Source organism: Dioscorea cayenensis, chromosome 14 (genome assembly GCF_009730915.1).
Source record: "Dioscorea cayenensis subsp. rotundata cultivar TDr96_F1 chromosome 14, TDr96_F1_v2_PseudoChromosome.rev07_lg8_w22 25.fasta, whole genome shotgun sequence".
Taxonomy (NCBI): Eukaryota; Viridiplantae; Streptophyta; class Magnoliopsida; order Dioscoreales; family Dioscoreaceae; genus Dioscorea; species Dioscorea cayenensis.
The window spans coordinates 18628505-18646988 of record NC_052484.1 but is presented as its reverse complement, the minus strand read 5'-3'; the positions used below and the strand labels follow the sequence as shown (position 1 = coordinate 18646988).

Genomic DNA, 18484 nt, shown 5'->3' with positions numbered 1-18484 from the left:
AAAATTAGCATATGTTCCCTAACACAAACAAAAAAATGTTTACATGTATATTATATTAAAAACATATTTGTAAGTAAACCCTCACAAACAACTCAGATTTTTATGTGCAGACTTCTAAAATTAAATAAGTTTCAACAGTGTTAATTAGATAGGTGGTAAAATGAAAACACAATTGTAACTTTGTATATATACCGTAACAGATCTCAATGTTTGATAATGGAATGTGCATAATGAAAATATTAGGTTTAAGGAAATACAAGCAATTAGAGATTTTCAGTTTATATATGCAAAATCCCAAAACGATATTAGAGCTTTGGTTGATAAACCTTTTTTAAGAGAAAAATTATATTTAGATTATGTTCTCTAATTTATTAGATGGGTTTGATATAGAGATGGGGCAAGACCTTGCTGGGCCAAAATTTGAGGCTTTTTGTATTTTGAGTTTAACCAAAAAAAAAAAAAAAAAAAATTTCACCTATTATTTCTTTGTGAAATTTAAAAAATAAATGCATATCTTATGTAAATATAAATTACTAATGAAATGTATAACACTATCACATATTTATGTATTTATTAATTTTCATTTTTGGGAATATTACTCTGCAGTCCTGGAACTTTTATTCTTTCCAATCATCCTTCTGATTAAATATTATCTTTTGCAGTCCCTCTTTTTTACAACTAGTTCCATTTCATCCTCATGTCACTTTTGGAAGTTCAAATTCTGTTCGATAACACACAAATTTGAATATGATATAAAAAAAACTAAAGAACCAAACTAAAAACTGAAAGTGATGTAAAAATAATAAATAAGAAATATCAAAACTAAAGAGCAAAATTAAAATGAAAACGTGATGTAAAACCAGTAAATTCAAGATAATCTAGCTATTAAACTTAAAAGTAATTCTGAAAAAGGTCTTCCAAGAAATTTGAAAAAACAATGGTGAAGTTGCTTGGATCTTGCAAGCAATTCCTCTTCATTTTTTTACTCACATTTTGGTCATACACTAAAGCATGGCACCAACCCTGAGTAACTCTACATGAGATATCAACGGCGAAAATAAATAAATAACATAATCCTCCACCAAATTGATTTGCAAATGCATCAAATGAAAGCAATGAAAAAGATTTACTGAATAATTATTTATAACATTCCAACATTCCAAGTTGCAAACATTTATTTAAATTCTTTAACAACATAATAATGCCTCAAGTTCAGACAAATTGAACTCAATTCAACAACAACAACAACAACAACAACAAGAGGCTCTTCATGTCATGTTCTTCACTTAAGTGCTAGCCATATGACAGATCAAATCAACAACCCGGGTGCTGCAATGCAACAGAAAACATCCTCTTAATTCACTGAACAACATTCTCAAATCTTCGGCAAAACAAATTAAGAAAAAAAATGTATACCTGTAACCCCATTCATTATCATACCAAGCCACAAGTTTAACAAAGTGATCATTCAGTGCAATTCCAGCCTTTGCATCAAATATGCTTGATCTGTTATAATAAACATGCAGTAAGATAATTTTATGCATATCAAAGCTAAGATTCAAATTCAAAAAAACTTCGAATTTGGTATGCAAGGCATTTACCTATTGTCGCCAAGAAAATCAGTGGAAACTAAGTCCTCATCGACATAGCCTAAGATGCCTTTAAGTTTCCCCTGAGAGGCCTCCCTGCCATTGAAACACATTAACAATTTCAGTGTCTTCAGGCCAACAAATTTCAGGATTTTAGTAGCTCTTTACATATATATATATATATATATATGTTCAAGAATGATAACTGAAAACCAACAAACAGCAAAGAACAAGTGATTTCACAATCACTCAGCTGCATTACTCTTTAACCATCAGAAAAACAAAATAACAGCAATGGAAACAAGAAAACAAGCTATAACTGAAAACAAGTGATTTCATAGTCACTTGGTTGCATAATTCTTAACCAGCAGGAAAACAAACACTGAATACAAGACAAGAGGACAAACAACACTTGTAATAGATTTTTTTTTTTCTTCAAACAAATGATTTCAGTAGCTCTTCTTGATAGTTAAATTCAAGACCAACAACCAAATGCAACCAGATTCAAGACCGGCAGAAACTACATGAACGCGTATATAAAAATCTAAACAAGAATAGAAAAACACATTAAATAAATACGATAGTTCACTTACTTGATAGCATCCTTGATCTGATCATAGGTGGCCGCCTGCTCAAGCCTGACAGTAAGATCAACAACAGAAACATCTACGGTCGGAACTCTGAATGACATGCCAGTGAGTTTTCCATTCAATGAAGGAAGGACCTTTCCAACAGCCTATACGTTTGCCAAGAAAATACGATTTATCAATCGGTAAACTAAGACAATGAAGTATATAATAAGAAAACCGATAAAACAGTAACCTTGGCAGCACCAGTGCTGCTAGGAATGATATTGAAGCTTGCAGCTCTTCCACCCCTCCAGTCCTTGCTAGATGGTCCATCAACTGTCTTCTGAGTGGCTAATACAAACAACATGAAATTAAAATCAAGAACAAACTACATTTCATCAAAAATTCAGTAATGAGTACCAGTGATTGAATGAACTGTAGTCATCAACCCCTCAACAATGCCGAACTTATCATTAATAACCTGCCAAAAACAATAAAATTTCTCTAGTCAACAATGAATTAACTATAAAAATACACATGAAAACAAGAATGAAATGCTACTAGTTATTAGTACCTTGGCAAGAGGAGCTAAGCAATTGGTAGTGCAGCTTGCATTAGAGACAATGTCGATGTTTGTCTTGTACTCATGCTCATTGACACCAACCACAAACATTGGTGCATCTTTACTTGGTGCAGAGATGACCACCTTTTTAGCACCTCCCTAAAAAAATACAACTTGTTAGACATATTAGATTATTATCTTGAATCATGATACATTTTCAAAATATCTATATATATATATATAGTAACTCATCTAAATTCAAATGTACTTCATTTAAAAAATAATTACATGAGAAATATTCATGGAAAACTCTTTTTTCTTTTTTTTTTTCAGAAGCTAATCCAATCAATCCATGCTTCTATAGAATATTAATATAAACTGGTTTGTTTAAGCTTATTACATCAGAAATGTCTTTCAAAACTATTCCTATTAAAGTTTATGATTAATGTTGATTTAAAATGAAATAATTGAAGAAAATATTCAAACCTTAAGATGAGCAGCAGCTTTGTCTTTGTCTGTGAAAACACCAGTAGACTCCACCACATACTCTGCCCCAGCTTCACCCCATGGGATTTCCTCTGGATTTCTTTATATATATATATATATAGATTTATTTCAGTAGTAAATAAATGAATTTACGAATTATTTGATGGAGAAATAAATACCTAAATCCAAAAACAGCGACTGCTTTTTCCCCAAAAAGAAGTGTTTTGGAATCCTTTACTTTAATGTCGCTGTGCTTCCATTGCCCATGCACACTATCATATTTGAACATATATGTCTGCAAAAATACATAAAATAATAAATTTATATATATATATATATATGGATTTAATAAACGTGGACAAATCACGTCAGGGAACAACACATTGGAGGAACTTAGCTCTACGGTATTGTACTCACCACCTACAAAGGTTAAGATTCAAATCTGACTCCTTAATGAGACAAACATCTTGTATAAAAAACTCGATACCAATAGACTTTAATAGTCATTGGCCTGAGATATATATATTGGTCTAAATAATGATCATCATTAAAAAAAAAAATGTATATTTAAACATACTCTCATAAAGTTCCTCCTTTTACAAACTAAAGGCTAAATATGAAGAATTGGTGAAATAATTTTTATATATTTGTTTATATGCTAAATATTTAAGATTTCATATATGTTTGTTTTTTACATGATTTTTTCCCTTTTGAGTTTAACCATTAGTTTTAAAAAAAAAACATTACATATACATACATATATATATATATATATATGTGAAGATTTATGAAGACCAGACATCAAGAAATAAAGGGCAAAGATTGAATTGAATACCATGTAATCAGTAGAGATGAAAGGATCATTGACTGCCACCAGCTCCACATCATTTCTCTGCAACGCCACACGAGCCACCAGCCGTCCAATCCTCCCAAACCCTTTTCAAACCCAATATTTATATTTATTTACTTATTAGTCAAAACAAACTCCACTCCATCATAAATAAAAACATAAGACTAAATATTATTCCATATTATATATCTATCTAACTAAAAAAGGATTAAAATGCTTTTTTTAATTTAAGCAATAGAATGAATGATAACCAACAAACTTTAGAGTTCCATGATTTTATTCCAAAAAAATACTATTGATTAAATTAATAATGTAAATTTTTTTTTTACCACATACTTTATCGATAATCTCAACAAATACCTATGCACTCATTTTGCGTGGATTTTATTCTCCCAAAATAATAAATACCTCACATGATCTTTCTCAGAAACAAATACTTTACGTAAGGTATTCGGTGCCAATAAGCTAAATATTTTTAAATATTTTGTATGATTATTTTAGAAAATAATTTTCTATTGTTGGTATATGCATTAATGCATTTAAACATTTAAAAAAAAAAACTCCAAATAAATAAAAGAAAAAACACCAACCGTTGATGCCGATCTTGATCTTCTTGTCAGATGCTGTCATCAAAGAACATTAAAATTAAAAAAAAAAAACAATTAGAAGAACACATCTCAGAGGAGAATGATGAAGACGAAGGAGAGATGAAATCACGGATTTACCCATGGAATTCCAAACTAATAAATTGCTCGAATAAGGACGATAATGGGACTTCAAGCCTTGAATTATTTTGCAATGAAATGGTGGGGGGTTTAAAAGTTTAATATAAAAGCTTGAACGCTGTCTGATGTTCTTAAGGAAGTTTTTTTGTTAAGGTGGACCAACACGAAGTGGCCTGTTTTATTTCATTCAAAGAGAACTAATGGAAAGCTCAAAACCAATAAGAACGCGCCACGTTTCCATTGCTAGCTTGTTATTCAAGACACTATAAAACAATGGCATTGGGTTTGGAATTCCAATCGGCGGAAAAAAGAAGCCGCCGATTGGTCGCAAAGGAGCTCTTACGGTCAAATGAACCGCGAAACAATATAATTTAAACTGAACCGCTTACGCGGCAGAGTTTTACTTGTTCCTTTGCATGTGTGTTTCTAGAAAGTCAAAGATCCGGCGGAACAAATGGAAGGGAGGGGAGAGAAAAAGGCGGGAGACGCCACGTCAGCATGAAAAAACATGAGAGGCTCGTGACGTGGCGTGATTTGATTGATCCCGTGAGGAACCGTTGGAAGCGGTAAAAGAGTTTTTAGGGGGTTAAAGACAAATGAATGCCACTGGATGTGGAGAAAATTACAGGAATGGCAACGGGAATGGGTCTGGTTTCTCTTGTCGGTTCCCGCGGGCGGGAAGTGGCTTTTCAACGGTTAATACCGAGACTTGGGGCCCAAGGTTTGCATACTCACCGTTGGATTGATCCGTTGATTCAGTTCCTAGTATTCAAAGAAAGGCCATTTCTTTTTCTTTTTTTTTTTCCTTCTAGAAATTGTAGAACTTATTAAGATCCATTAAAGTTTTGTTTAAAAAAAAAACTGCTTTAGTTAAAAGAAAATTCTGATAAAATTTAATAAAGAGTTTATTCTAAATAAATTTATATTTTCTACAGGATACCATGCTACGAGTTTTGGTTTAATTTTTTAAAATAAACAAATAAAATAGATTAATAAAAAAAATACATATAGAATATAAATTCAATCAGAATATATATAATTTAACTATATTTGGCTTTATTACTAAAAACAAAAATGAGATAATTAAAAAATATCAAGTTCAAGACTCGTTAAAAACAATAATAATAACAGATCTTTGGTTATGGGTGGAAGATTAATACTTTCATAATACATGGTGTATAGAAAATCAAGCATGCGTTTGATTGTCGATACTGAGTCCTCAAATTTATAGATTTTTTTTAAAATTTTTTTGAGTTATAGAAATAGGTGCCTTAAACTGTGATTCTAAATAAAGGCCGTACAGGGTAAATACATGAATATGTGCCATGATTCAGTTATATTCACAAAAGTAAATGTTTTATATGTTAATGCATTTTGAATAATAGTTCACATTTTTAACAATAGCTAAAAATTTTATTTATTAATTTAGCTGGAAAGTATAAAAAAAAACATTTATTTCAAGTCATTGAATGTTTGCACATAAATAAAAAATAATTCCCAAATAAAATTAAAATTTACATTAAAACAAGAAATTATTTTGACCCTTCAAGGACTTTCCAAAACAGTCCTGTTTGACCAGAGTCAAACGGTTGGGGGTAGTTAGTCTCACTATTTCTGGCGGGAAAAAAAAAACTAAATTTGGTTCAAAGACAACAATATATATAACCTTTCATTGTGTAAATTGCTCCCTTGCTCTCCCTTTCCCTTTGATCTCCTGCAGCACCAATGGCTTATTCCACCTTGAAACGTTGGTTGAGGCCTGAGGTATCTATTTATCTATCTATCTCTGTTTGATTAATTCTCTCAATGAACTACTTAGTTTTTTTCCATAGATGTTGTATTTCAATTGCATTTCTTTTTTGTTTGTTTTGATTGTGTTTAGCTTGTTTCATGCTTTGAGCATTGGTGTAAATTTGAGAGTTTGTTGAAAGAATTTGATGATGCTGAAGTTTATGACCAGTAGCTTTCACATTTGAGGGTTGTTTAAAAAATTTTCTTTAGTATGATTTTTCCAATTAAGTTCTTGTTTGTTTTGTGATTTTTCTGGTGAGTTTTAGCATTTTGAAAGATTAGCATTAACATGGATTGAGAATTTGTTGAGAGAATTTGATGTTGCAGAAGATTTTAATTAGAAGCTTGCAAGTTTGAGGGTTGTCTGAATGACTTTATTTTGTTTGACTTTCTAAATGTGTTTCTATCTGCACTTCTCTAACTGTTAGATTCTAAATGTACTTCTCAAATTGTTCCATGTTTCTATGATTTAGTTTGTATTGTGATTTCGCTAGTGAGATTAGCATTGTGCCAGATGTGGCAATAACATAAATTGAGAGTTTGTAGAGAGAATTTGATGCTGCTAAAGGTTTGATTAGGTGCTTGCAAGATAATGGTTAGTCTGAATAATTTTCTTATAATTCTCAAAATTTTCTTGCCTTGTTTTGTTTGCTTTGTGATTTTGCTATCATGTTTTAGTGTTTGGCAAGAATTGGAATTAATATAGATTGAGAGTTCATGGAGAGAACTTGATGCTGCATTTTATTGGTCTTGGGTGTGTAGGTGTATCCACTCTTTGCTGCTGTTGGTGTAGCTGTCGGTATCTGCGGCATGCAACTGGCACGGAACATCTGCACCAACCCTGAAGTGAGGTATGCTTGTTATATGCATTCATGTGTAGATTGATCTAGTATGATTTGTCGGTTTAGTCATTGGAGAAAGAAACTGAAATATATATATCATTCTTTGTTTGAATTTTTGTTTCAATTCAAGTAGTAGTTGTGAAAAATTATGCTATTTATTTGTAACTTTACATCATTAAACTTATCTTGAACTTGAATACTCTTCATCAGTGTAGAAAATAGATTAGATGCACATTTCCTTTACTTGCTTATTTCTTTTCGATAGGGTCACCAAACAAAACAGAGCTGCAGGAGTTCTTGACAATTTCGCAGAGGGAGAGAAGTATGCCGAGCACAGGCTGCGTAAATTTGTTCGCAATAAATCTCCGGAGATCATGCCATCAGTTAACGGGTTCTTTTCAAATCCAAACTAGGAAATGATTCGATCCCAAAATGTAAAAAGTTTGATCTTGTATTATTCTCTCATATGCTGCTTTTGTTTAAGATCTATTACATTAGTATGAATAAAGCTCTTCTTTTCTTGATTCTGAATGGTCTGAAAAATGAGATCAAACACATCATCAGTAGCAGAAATCAGATTACAGAATCATATGATCATGACATGAATGTGAAAATAGTTTATGTAATGCAGAATTCATGGTCTATTTACATTCGCTTTGCTTCAAATTCTGTATCAAATCTATCTGCCTTGACCTTCTTACGCTAGTCGACATTCCTGTATATGTAATTGATCGATGCAGTTTAGCTTCTTTTTCTGCTGTTTATTTTACAATTTGATTTCTCCCACGCTTTATGCCATCACATTTTATGTAAATTCAAAACCATTGTCTCTCTGATTCCTTCCTAGATATTCAATCACCAACTTTGAGAAAGCCGATGATGAATCTCTGAGAAGGTTGTTTGGAGAATCAAACTCTAAAATCCGACCTGCATGCATTCAGTGATAAATAAAATCTTTCAACATTCAGTTAATTTATGCAAAATCATATTCAGCAAAATTATATATACCTTCATCAAGTACCAAAACCAGGTCACTGTCGATGACAGTGGGAATACGATGCGCTACGGTGATGATTGTGCAATTACTAGTTTCTTCTCTTATAGTCTTCTGAATCAAATTATCAGTTGCGGTGTCTACTGATGCTGTAGCCTCATCAAGAACAAGAATTCTCCTCTTTTGCAGTAACACTCTAGCCAGGCAAACTAATTGTCTCTGTCCTACACTCCAGTTCTCTCCATCTTCCGCAACTGCACCGTCCCGATAATTAAGTTTTCAAGATCAGTATAGCAATGTGCATCGGTGTGTTGCTTAATTTGTGTGTTTTAGGTACCTGGTGCATCAAGCAGCCGATGGTCTTGTTTCACTATTTCCCAAAGATGGCATTTCCGCAAAGCCTGTACAATGTTCGGTGTCTGGGTGTCAGAAGAACTACAACACTGTTAATTACCTCAAAACAAGACTATTAGTGTAAATACCAATATGAATATATATATATATATATATATGTTTGTATGATATGTTTGGTTTGCATCTAATATAATACCGGAGCGTATTAGATTAACTAATATGTTTGGTTTACCTCCCATAGTTCCGAATCTGAATGTTGTTGCAGAGGATCCAAATTTGTCCTAACTGTTCCTTGGAACAGAGTTGGGTCTTGTGGTATTATGCTCAATCTTGATCTCAAGTCATGCAATCCTATCTTCAAAATGTTGACACCATCGATCAAGATTTTCCCTTCTAATGGTTCTACCATCCTGAATAGAGCTTGAATCAGTGTTGATTTCCCGCTCCCTGTCCTGCCAACAACTCCGATTTTTCTCTGTCCTGGGAATGTGCAACTGATACCTCTGAGTACCTTGGGAAGTCTGGGATTGTAGCTAACATGAAGATCATCGAATTCGATAGTTCCACATGTTGGCCAATCTTCTTCCAGCTGGCAATCATCAATCACTGTTGGAGCCTCGCTTGGTATGCCGGAGAATTGAAGAATTCTCTCAACTGATATCATCTTGTTCTCTACATTGCAGAGATTCCATATAACCCAAGCCTGCAACACATTCAAATTCAAACCATATGTAGCAGCTAGTCCTGCAAGACCTGCAGTTCAAAATAACACTTACGTTCATATGTTCATAAAATTTCGAATTATTTTATGCAATTTCATGTAGTTTGAGCTTACTGGGATCGATAGCATTTTTCGGCAAGGTCACAAGTATGATTAGTACGAAGAACAATACGAGGTTGAAAAGGAAGTTAATCCGAACAGAAAGCCACTCCATGGTTGCGAAAGTTGTAGAATGTGACACGGGAATAGTCATCAATCAAGGAAAGGTTTCTTGCGATGAAACGGTCCTCCTGATTGAAGCAGCGGATGGTTGCTGCACCGGTGATTGATTCTGAGAGATGGTGGAGGATTGGAGCTTTCCTTATTCCCAACCATTCGAGCTAGTTCTCTTGCCGTGCTAATGTAGTAATTCTGCCAAAGGTTATCAATATTGGTTCACAGAGTGAAGACGTATTTAATCTGTGATGAAGTACTAAAATCCAATTGAGTTTCGATGTCTTGCCTGATACCAGTAGGAGATTGCAAAGCACTATGATGAAAACTAGTATCACTGGCCATGCAACTGAAGACATGATAATTATGATGCACAAGAGCTGAACAAGAGCGAAGACCAGTCCTGCTAATCTGTAGGGAATGTCGGTATCGACAGTGCTTTGATCTGTAGAAGACTAGAGTCAAAATGAAATGTTAGCAAACATAAATAAGTATCTGTGTTCTTATAAATGAAAAACCGACAATGCTTACTCTATTGAGGATTCGGCTTGAAGGAGTTGTATCAAAGAAGAAGATAGGAGCACGGAACACACTCTTCATCATGCCAAGGAAAAGCTTCTGAGCTGTCTCAAGAGCAATGTTTGCAAGCAAAACCGCTCGTCCCAACACAAACAAAGAACTTCCAACCGACAACATAATGAAAACTCCGATCATTTTTTCCTTGCTCACTATATCACCTTTCTCACTTGCCCATGCAATCCAATAATTGCTGCCAATCTGCAGTCCTTGAAATATAACTTGACAAAGTAGAACTAAAGGAATTAGAGCTCCTTTATAAGCCGAAGTCACAAAAGTACGGTAAACATGCCATTTTACGCGGCCAGATTCCCGCTCTTCCTCATTTGTTTTCTCCGAACAATCAGAGTTTCTAATGTGGCTAATGGACTGCACTTCTTGATGATCAGATTGTTCGATCTTTTGTTTTGTACTTAGTAACTGGCTATGCATTTTTAGAAGACGGTGTTACTTGGCTTAGTGATTGTTTATGTGCAGCCATGTGTTGCATCAGCTCGCCATCGGTATCTGCAATCAGTTCTTCGTATTTCCCCGATTGAACTATCTTTCCATCTCTCATTACCTGAAAATAATTACCAAGAGTCATTGCCGATACTTCTTGTATAGTAATTTAGTCTAGATTGGATGATCATAAGCCGAAACTTTTTTTTACCAGAACAAGGTCAGCAGCCAGTAAAAATTCAAGCTGATGGGTGACAAAGAAAACTGTCTTACACGCCAAGAGTCTCATTAGACATTCCTGCCAACAAGCATCAACATATGACTAGAACAATTAAAATATTATGTTCAGAAAAAAAAAAATTATTATTATTTGGGCAATTTGGAATTAGACAGGGAGAATATTCTTCGATTAAGCAAATTATTGTTATTATTATTATTATTAATATGGGAATCTATTCAGGATCCAAAAAGTTTGAATTGGATAAGGATTGGATCAGTATGAAATGCAAATGAGGACAAGCTTGTGGTCCAGAAAAAAGGAATAAAGAAAGGCATGCTTTGCTTTTGTTCTTCAAGCAATCAAACAAAGCTAATGTTTAGTCTTTATCATTGGATCACATGAAGATTTAAGAATAAAAATTGAACACAAAGAGATTGGTTTACCTTGAAAAGATGAGCTCCGGTGTGAGCATCGACAGCACTAAAAGGATCATCTAGCAGATAAATATCTGAATCACTGTAAATAGCTCTTGCTAGCTGAATTCTCTGTTTCTGGCCTCCACTAAGATTAATGCCACGCTCTCCGATCAATGTCATGTCTCCGTCGATCCATAAACCGATGTCTCGATCCAATGCACATCCCTGAATCACCTCATCGTACAATCTTTGCTCCATATGCTTTCCGAATAACACATTGTCTCTGACTGTGCCAGTTTGTATCCAAGCACTTTGCGGTACATAAGCAGTTGATCCAAATACATTAATCCCTGCACGGCCGATCTTCGGTATCTCACCAATTATACTACAAAGCAGGCTTGATTTTCCCGACCCGACTGACCCGCACACGGCAACCATCTGGCCTCTCATGATCATAAGCTTCCTGTCAATCTTGAGTGTTGCCTTTTTCGTATTCGAATCAGCTTCCCATGCATACTCCCCTGGCTCAATCTCAATAGCAATGTTTGAACCTCTTTTACTAAAGTTCGATCTCGAATTCTTCTGTTGTTCTTCTGTGACAAAGTCTTGAATTCTATCAAATGACACCTTTGTTTGCGTGATCACTGAAACAAGTTCAGGAAGATTATAGATCGGATCTTGTAGGATTCTGAATGTGGCTAAGGCCGAAAGGACCGATCCTGGTGTCAATGGCATCTTTACTAGTATACAAACACCGAAAGTAACAACCGAAACAAGCATCGGAGAAGCCCAAAACAGGAAGGCAATGGCAGAACAAGTATAAAGATATCTCTTCAACCATTTCCTCTCCAAATCTCTGAGCTTAAGTATCTTGTTCAAGTAAGCATTCTCCCAAGAATGAAGCTTCAAAATTCTCATGCATTTCAGTGTCTCGGCAGTAGTCTTAATTCTCGAATCCTTCGCCTCCATGATCATAGAGTGAAGCCTCTCTTGAGAATTAGCCAATGGAGTATTGCTAATCATAATCAGAATCGTCGCAATGAATGCAGAGAAAGAAGCAGCGGCGCCAAGATTCCGATAAAGAATGACTAGAGCTAAAGATACTTGAAATGGGAGCAACCAAATACTATGGAAGTACCAGAAGAAATCTCCGATCCTCTCTACATCGACATTGAGAAAGTTCATAACCTTGCCATTGCTCAAAGTCGAATACTTCAATGTCAAAGACCTGTTATATATCGACACCATTAGAGAGGCACGAGCACGAATGCCTATTTGGCGTGCACCGAAGTACCATTGCCTTTGAGACAGAGACTCAACCGTTTTGCCGAGGAAGAAGAGGAAAGCAAGTATGTAGCCATAACTACCATTCCATTTTGATTGATTGAAACCGGAGAGAAATTCAACAAAAGTGGTTATGAGAAATGGACCAATGTAGGAACAGAGTGTGTTAATCCCTGCAATTCATTTATTTGCTCATTCAAATCACGCTCAGTTTATAATTGGAACAAAGATCAAACTATAGTTAGAATACCTGCAAACAATGCATTGATGGCTAATGGCTTCCAAACTGAGTGAATTATGGCTCTTGGAAGAGATGAAACTTCAGTCTTTTGCATGAACAGAGAGTCTTGCAGCAAACAGTATGATTTTTCTGCAGTTTCATCTTCAGGAACTGGAGGAATGTGATGAAGCTCAAGCCTACGTCTCTTTCCAATTTCAAACACTGGGTTTAACCATTGAAACAAAACCCGACTAAAAAACCCGGCATCTCCGAAGACCTCTTTGTCTCCTTCAACCAATAATGGCTGCCTTAACTCCCTGAGAGGCTCACCGGAGTTCATGAAAATAGCAATGAAACAGAGATATGCAGTGAGAATGAAGATCACAACGCCAAGAACAACGTTTGTTCTTGATTTATAGATTGAAACAGGATCAAAAAACAAAGAAAAGATCCACCAAGAAACAAGAACTAGTGGCCACTTGCAGTGCCTACAGCAACTTCTTGATCTTATCTTGCAGTAAAATGCAAACACAGCAGCAAAAAGCCAAGACAGAGCTGGTAAAAGCAATGAAAGCAAAAAGCTTGTTTTGTTGACCATGAAAACTTGATAAACAAATGAACAAAGATGTAAAACAGAGATCAAAAAGTTACAGAGAAGAGTAACTTTGTCAAGTGTTTGACTTGTGAACAAAATAAGATGATTATGAGCTTCATGTTCTCTCCTGAAGTTCAGGAAGTCAATCAGTGCCCAAAGCACTACCACTGTGAAAACTGATGATTGAACAAACTCTAACAGCATGACTACAACTAAAACTACAAGATTAGTACAACAAAACTGAAGGAAAAGGTTGTGAAGACAGAATAAAAAGTACAGAAACTAAGATGAATGAAAGGTTGGCACTATTTGGATAGAGCTATTCATGCAGGAATAATTAAAGGTTGTATGAAAAGAAAAGCACGTGCAATGTTGAACCATGAGTTTGTGGGGTTATCCATATCATCTTTCCACATAACACAGTGCCCATTTATTCAGACAAGCATGAGAATAGTTCATATTCTTCAATACTAGGGTTTTTCTCTCTCTTGGGTTTTTTTTTTTTTTTTTTTTTTTCTGTTTCTTTTTCCTCTTTAGGGTTTTTCTCTCTCTGAGACCTTGTGGCATGAGGATGTGTTCATTGATGTGCTCATGATGGAGAGAGGGACATAGGAAACTGGCATGTGGATGGGATGTTAGATTGGTACTAATATAGGGTTAGGGTTTTTGGGGGAAAAAGGATAGTTTTATTTATTTGGAAAATTTACCAAATAACAATAATATCTAGATTTTATGGCATTGTGTGAAATTACAAGACATTGGTATAATAATATTGAATATGAATGAAAGATACTAAAGATATACCCATTAAGAATATGATATATTTAGAAATTACTATACATATGTTTTTGTTATTATTATTATTATTTTGACAAAGATGGGCAAGCTATCTCAGGGCATACACACGGATGAACCGAGAATTGATCGTCCGTCATTTGTGCCCTAACTTGAAGTATTGAGTTTGGGCTATAAGCTTGCACTCACACTGAGGACCCGTTACCACTATTAATGTTTTTCGTAGTGGGGGCAATGCTGCTGAATTATGAATCTTTTGACAAGTTTTTAATATTTTAAAAATAAAAAAATATTCTTAATATTTTATAAAAGTGGGTAAATAAAACTTTTACTTTATCCCAAATTAGAGAAATAGAGCCATCCATGCTTTTGTTTATGGTTATGAATTCTCAATTTAGGATGAAAGTACATGGTATATTTAAAAATTCCTTGTTTTGTATAAAAAATTGAAAGAAATGATATATGTGTATATATATATATATATATATATATATATTTTTAATAATGATAATAATTTATTTGTTTTTAGAGGAATGCAGACAAGGTGAGAATTGTTATATTATTAACAAGCTTGAACAAGAAACCAAATCCTAAACTTAATTTAAACTAAAAATAACATTGGCATTGCAATGCAATTCGCATTCTTAAATTTCAAATAAAATATTCAAACAAAAAAATTTAAAATAAATGAATGAATAAATGAAAAGTTGTTGAAAGTATGATATAAAAAGAGTAGCAAAGAGAATATTTGGGAATGCGTTTAAATGTGGACGTTTCTTATAGAATCTTGGACGTGCGTGAACTTGTGCATGCGCATGGCTGAACACCAGCAACTACATGGCCCCCAAACTAATTTTTTTTTTTTTTTAATTTGTTAATTCATGAACTTCAACAAGTCCATTTTTTATTTTTATGTTTAGGGTAGTTTAATAAGGTCAAAATTTTCATATGAATTATTATATTCAATAATTTTTTTTATAAATATAAATATAGATAAATCACATGTCAGGAATGAGCATATATAAGTGAAGATGAAAATTATAACGCATGTGTTCTTCACCTGCGTGAATTGAGATTCGAACTTACCTTTTCAATGAGATGATCATCTTATGCATAGATCAAGTACTAGTAAATTAAACGGTTGTTAATTATTATATTTAAATTGAAAATTTTACAAATTTTTTAATAAAAAATAAACCTATAGAATGTAATGATTCCCTGGGAAAATTTGAAAAAGGTTTTTACTAAATTTTTTTTTTTCATGTGTATTAGTTTACAGACAAGCAAGTCTTTAATCATATTGTTTATTTTATTTTTATATTTCTAAAATCATCAATATGATTGACCACTAGTAGTATATATTTATAAAAACTAAGGACCACATTCACTATATATCTTTTTTCAAGTATTTCTTAAGACTTCCCCTTCATATATTAACACGTAAATTAAAGATTTTAATACTGCATCACCATTCACCTCTCATGCTTCATATATAATTTAAAGACCACATCAATAATACTTATCACCTATAACACAAGCTATTTTTCAAGCCAACGCCGTGTTACAAGCGGTATCTACAAAATTTAAGGACCACACCATCTGCGCGCTTTCAGTGTTTCTCAACCTTCTTTTTCATATATTAACACATAACCTCAAGATTTTAATACTGATTTTAGAGCATCACATCTGACTAGAGTTTTTTTTTTAAGGAGAATGAAGAACCACAAGTGGTATCTATAAAAAATTAAAGACCATACCATCTCCTTTCAAGATTTTAATTTTGGTTGTAGAACGTTACTATTAGTCTTTTAACTAAAGATGTTTCCCTTACAGTACCTGATCGCCAATAATATCTCCAAAATTTTAAGACCACACCATCTATTTTCAATGTTTCTTAATTTTTTTCATTTGTTAACACATAAGCTAATAATTTTAGTATTAATTTTATAACATCAATTCTAATTATATATTTTTTTGCATTACCAGGCTTGAAGCAGTATCTTCAAGATACAAATAACATACATGCACACAATATATAACTAACAAAAATTAGTTGTGTAAAAAACTTAGGTTGATTTTTTTATAGGGCTCTCAATACCGCATCTTGAACTAATTTAAAATTCATGGTTTTTAAAAAATTGATGGGTCAAAAACCTAAAAAATATATATTTATATATAAATGTTTGAATGAATTAACACTGATATTTAATTAGGAACATATATCCCTAGCATACTGAAATTTATGAAGGTACAAGTGAAAAACTTTGCAACTGTAAATATATAATATTAATATTTTACATGGATTTAAATTTTTTAAAACACCCATGCCCAAAAAAGAATTGTTAAAAAATAGTTCATTTATATGTGCCGTCTATCTAAAAAACTATCATTTAAATTTGCTTTGAAATACTCATATTTAATTAGGGTAGTAAATTAATCATATTGATGATTGATAAAGATCGTTACTTAACGTATAAAACCTTTTATGTCTACTCTTCAACACTAAATTCAGGCCATATGTTCCAGATCAATCAATGACATTATGTAAAATTAACTTAAAAAATAAAAAAGAAAAAAACCTTGAAATATGAGACCATTAATAACACCGAAACTATATATAATAAAAATTGTAAAATAAATATTTTTCATAGTATGTTTAATTGGTTTCCCTTGAAACTTGGCTTTCTTTTCCAAATCATTAAAATTTAAAAAAAAAAATCAATCTCTTTTAATAATTTTTTTTTTATTTTATAAAAAAAATGCATGATAGAAACACTTATTTGAGAAGCTAATTTAAAGAAACCATTTGGATGCATGAATGAAGATACCTACAATAAGAGCCAAATACTTCCATACAAACAAAGATATAACTCAGTAGTACTTTTCTCTAAAAATCAACATCTCTAGACAAGGACTTAAAGTTTGTCAAAGTGATGCATCATCTGTGAATACTAAGTGTCGACATGATTTCGTCATTAGTATTTACAATATTTAAGGATCACACCATCCAATTTCAATTTTTTAAAAAATTTTTCTCAATACCTTAATATATAAATTTATAATTTTAATATTAATTTTAAAAACTCATTTATAATTAAAATTGTTTATAATGATAGTAAAATTGTTTTTAACCATACTGCAAGATTGCGAGTGCTATTTACAAAATTTAAAAACAATATATTATCTCCTCTTAGTAATCTTCATACTTCTTTTTCATATATTAATACACAAAATCAAAATTTTAATATTGATTTTAGATTATCACATGTGAGTAGATTTGTTTTTGGGTAGTGCATGTTGCAAGTATTATTTATAAAATTTAAAGGCCATACTTAATTTTTTTACATCAACACATAAATTTAAGATTTTAATATTGATTTTAGAACATTGCATCTCACTAGTCATTTTTCTGAAAAATGGAGAGCCTTAAATATTATCTAACAAAATTAAGGACCACACCATTTCCTTTCAGTATTTCTCAACTTCTCTTTCATATATTAAAATATGAACTCAAGATTTTAATGCTAACATTATCGTCTTTGACTAGAGATTTTTTTGGGTAATATCTATTTTCTAGTTTAATTTATATACAAAAATTAAGGACCATACCATCTCCTTACAGTTTTCTTAGATATATTTTTTTTCATATATGAACACATAAATACAATATTTTAATATTGATGTTAAAACATTACATTGGCTAGAGTCATTTTACTAGGCAATGCTGATATTATCTACAAAATTTAAGGTGTAAGGACCACATCATTTCGTTAACTTTTGCTGGCATATGGTTGGGGGTTGAGGGTGTGGGACAAGGAATTTTTATGGGTTAATGAATTTTTAATAATAACTAAGAATAATCTTTGTGCCAAAATTTTTTGTCGAGTCAATATAATTTATCCCCAGACCAAAAATGAAGAACAAGTATTTCACATAGGAGTTAATTGCACTATCACTTGCCTGTTATAATTGTCATACCTACAAATGCATATCTTAATATATATATATATATATTACAAAAATATTTGTTTTGTGAAAAAAAACTTTGATTTTTTTTTTTAAAAAAAGAATTTTGGCGTGGTGGATGCCCTAAGAAAATCAACCTCTTTAATTGGCTTGCTTGGCAAAATAAAATTCTGACCCTGGAGAATTTGGCGAAAAGAAGATGCAACAGGTTACCTACGGCGACATGTGTACTATGTCATGCGGAAACTGAGTCCAGTAACCACCTCTTCTTGCAC

General features: G+C 32.8%; 3 protein-coding genes across 4 annotated transcripts; 1 reads left to right on the top strand and 2 right to left on the bottom strand.

Annotated features, from left to right (window-relative positions):
- Window positions 1-1107: 1107 nt before the first annotated feature.
- LOC120276512 (glyceraldehyde-3-phosphate dehydrogenase, cytosolic) lies at window positions 1108-4889 on the bottom strand. Of its 2 annotated transcripts, XM_039283272.1 has the most exons (12): window positions 4782-4889; window positions 4647-4679; window positions 4042-4142; window positions 3386-3501; window positions 3207-3306; window positions 2733-2879; window positions 2579-2639; window positions 2412-2509; window positions 2183-2325; window positions 1602-1685; window positions 1417-1506; window positions 1108-1329 (listed from the first exon to the last, which is right to left on the bottom strand). In XM_039283272.1, the coding sequence occupies exons 1-12, from the start codon at window positions 4783-4785 to the stop codon at window positions 1287-1289; spliced, it is 1020 nt and encodes a 339-aa protein (XP_039139206.1). In that variant the 5' UTR covers window positions 4786-4889; the 3' UTR covers window positions 1108-1286. The 2 variants fall into 2 exon arrangements, with proteins under 2 accessions (XP_039139206.1, XP_039139205.1); XM_039283271.1 differs by lacking the exon at window positions 4782-4889 and having other exon boundaries at window positions 4647-4686.
- Window positions 4890-6491: 1602 nt separating this feature from the next.
- LOC120275795 lies at window positions 6492-7913 on the top strand. The gene is made up of 3 exons (XM_039282500.1): window positions 6492-6545; window positions 7335-7423; window positions 7680-7913. Exons 1-3 carry the CDS (start codon window positions 6507-6509, stop codon window positions 7825-7827), a joined length of 276 nt encoding a protein of 91 aa, XP_039138434.1. The 5' UTR covers window positions 6492-6506; the 3' UTR covers window positions 7828-7913.
- A 98-nt stretch (window positions 7914-8011) lies between these two features.
- LOC120275794 (putative ABC transporter C family member 15) lies at window positions 8012-13959 on the bottom strand. Its single transcript, XM_039282499.1, is given in 14 exon segments — window positions 8012-8341; window positions 8423-8662; window positions 8746-8809; window positions 8995-9515; window positions 9598-9706; window positions 9708-9851; window positions 9853-9894; window positions 9986-10006; window positions 10008-10151; window positions 10228-10710; window positions 10712-10834; window positions 10925-11011; window positions 11377-12806; window positions 12884-13959. Coding segments are annotated over 14 exon segments (4299 nt in total). The 5' UTR covers window positions 13653-13959; the 3' UTR covers window positions 8012-8219.
- Window positions 13960-18484: the final 4525 nt, after the last annotated feature.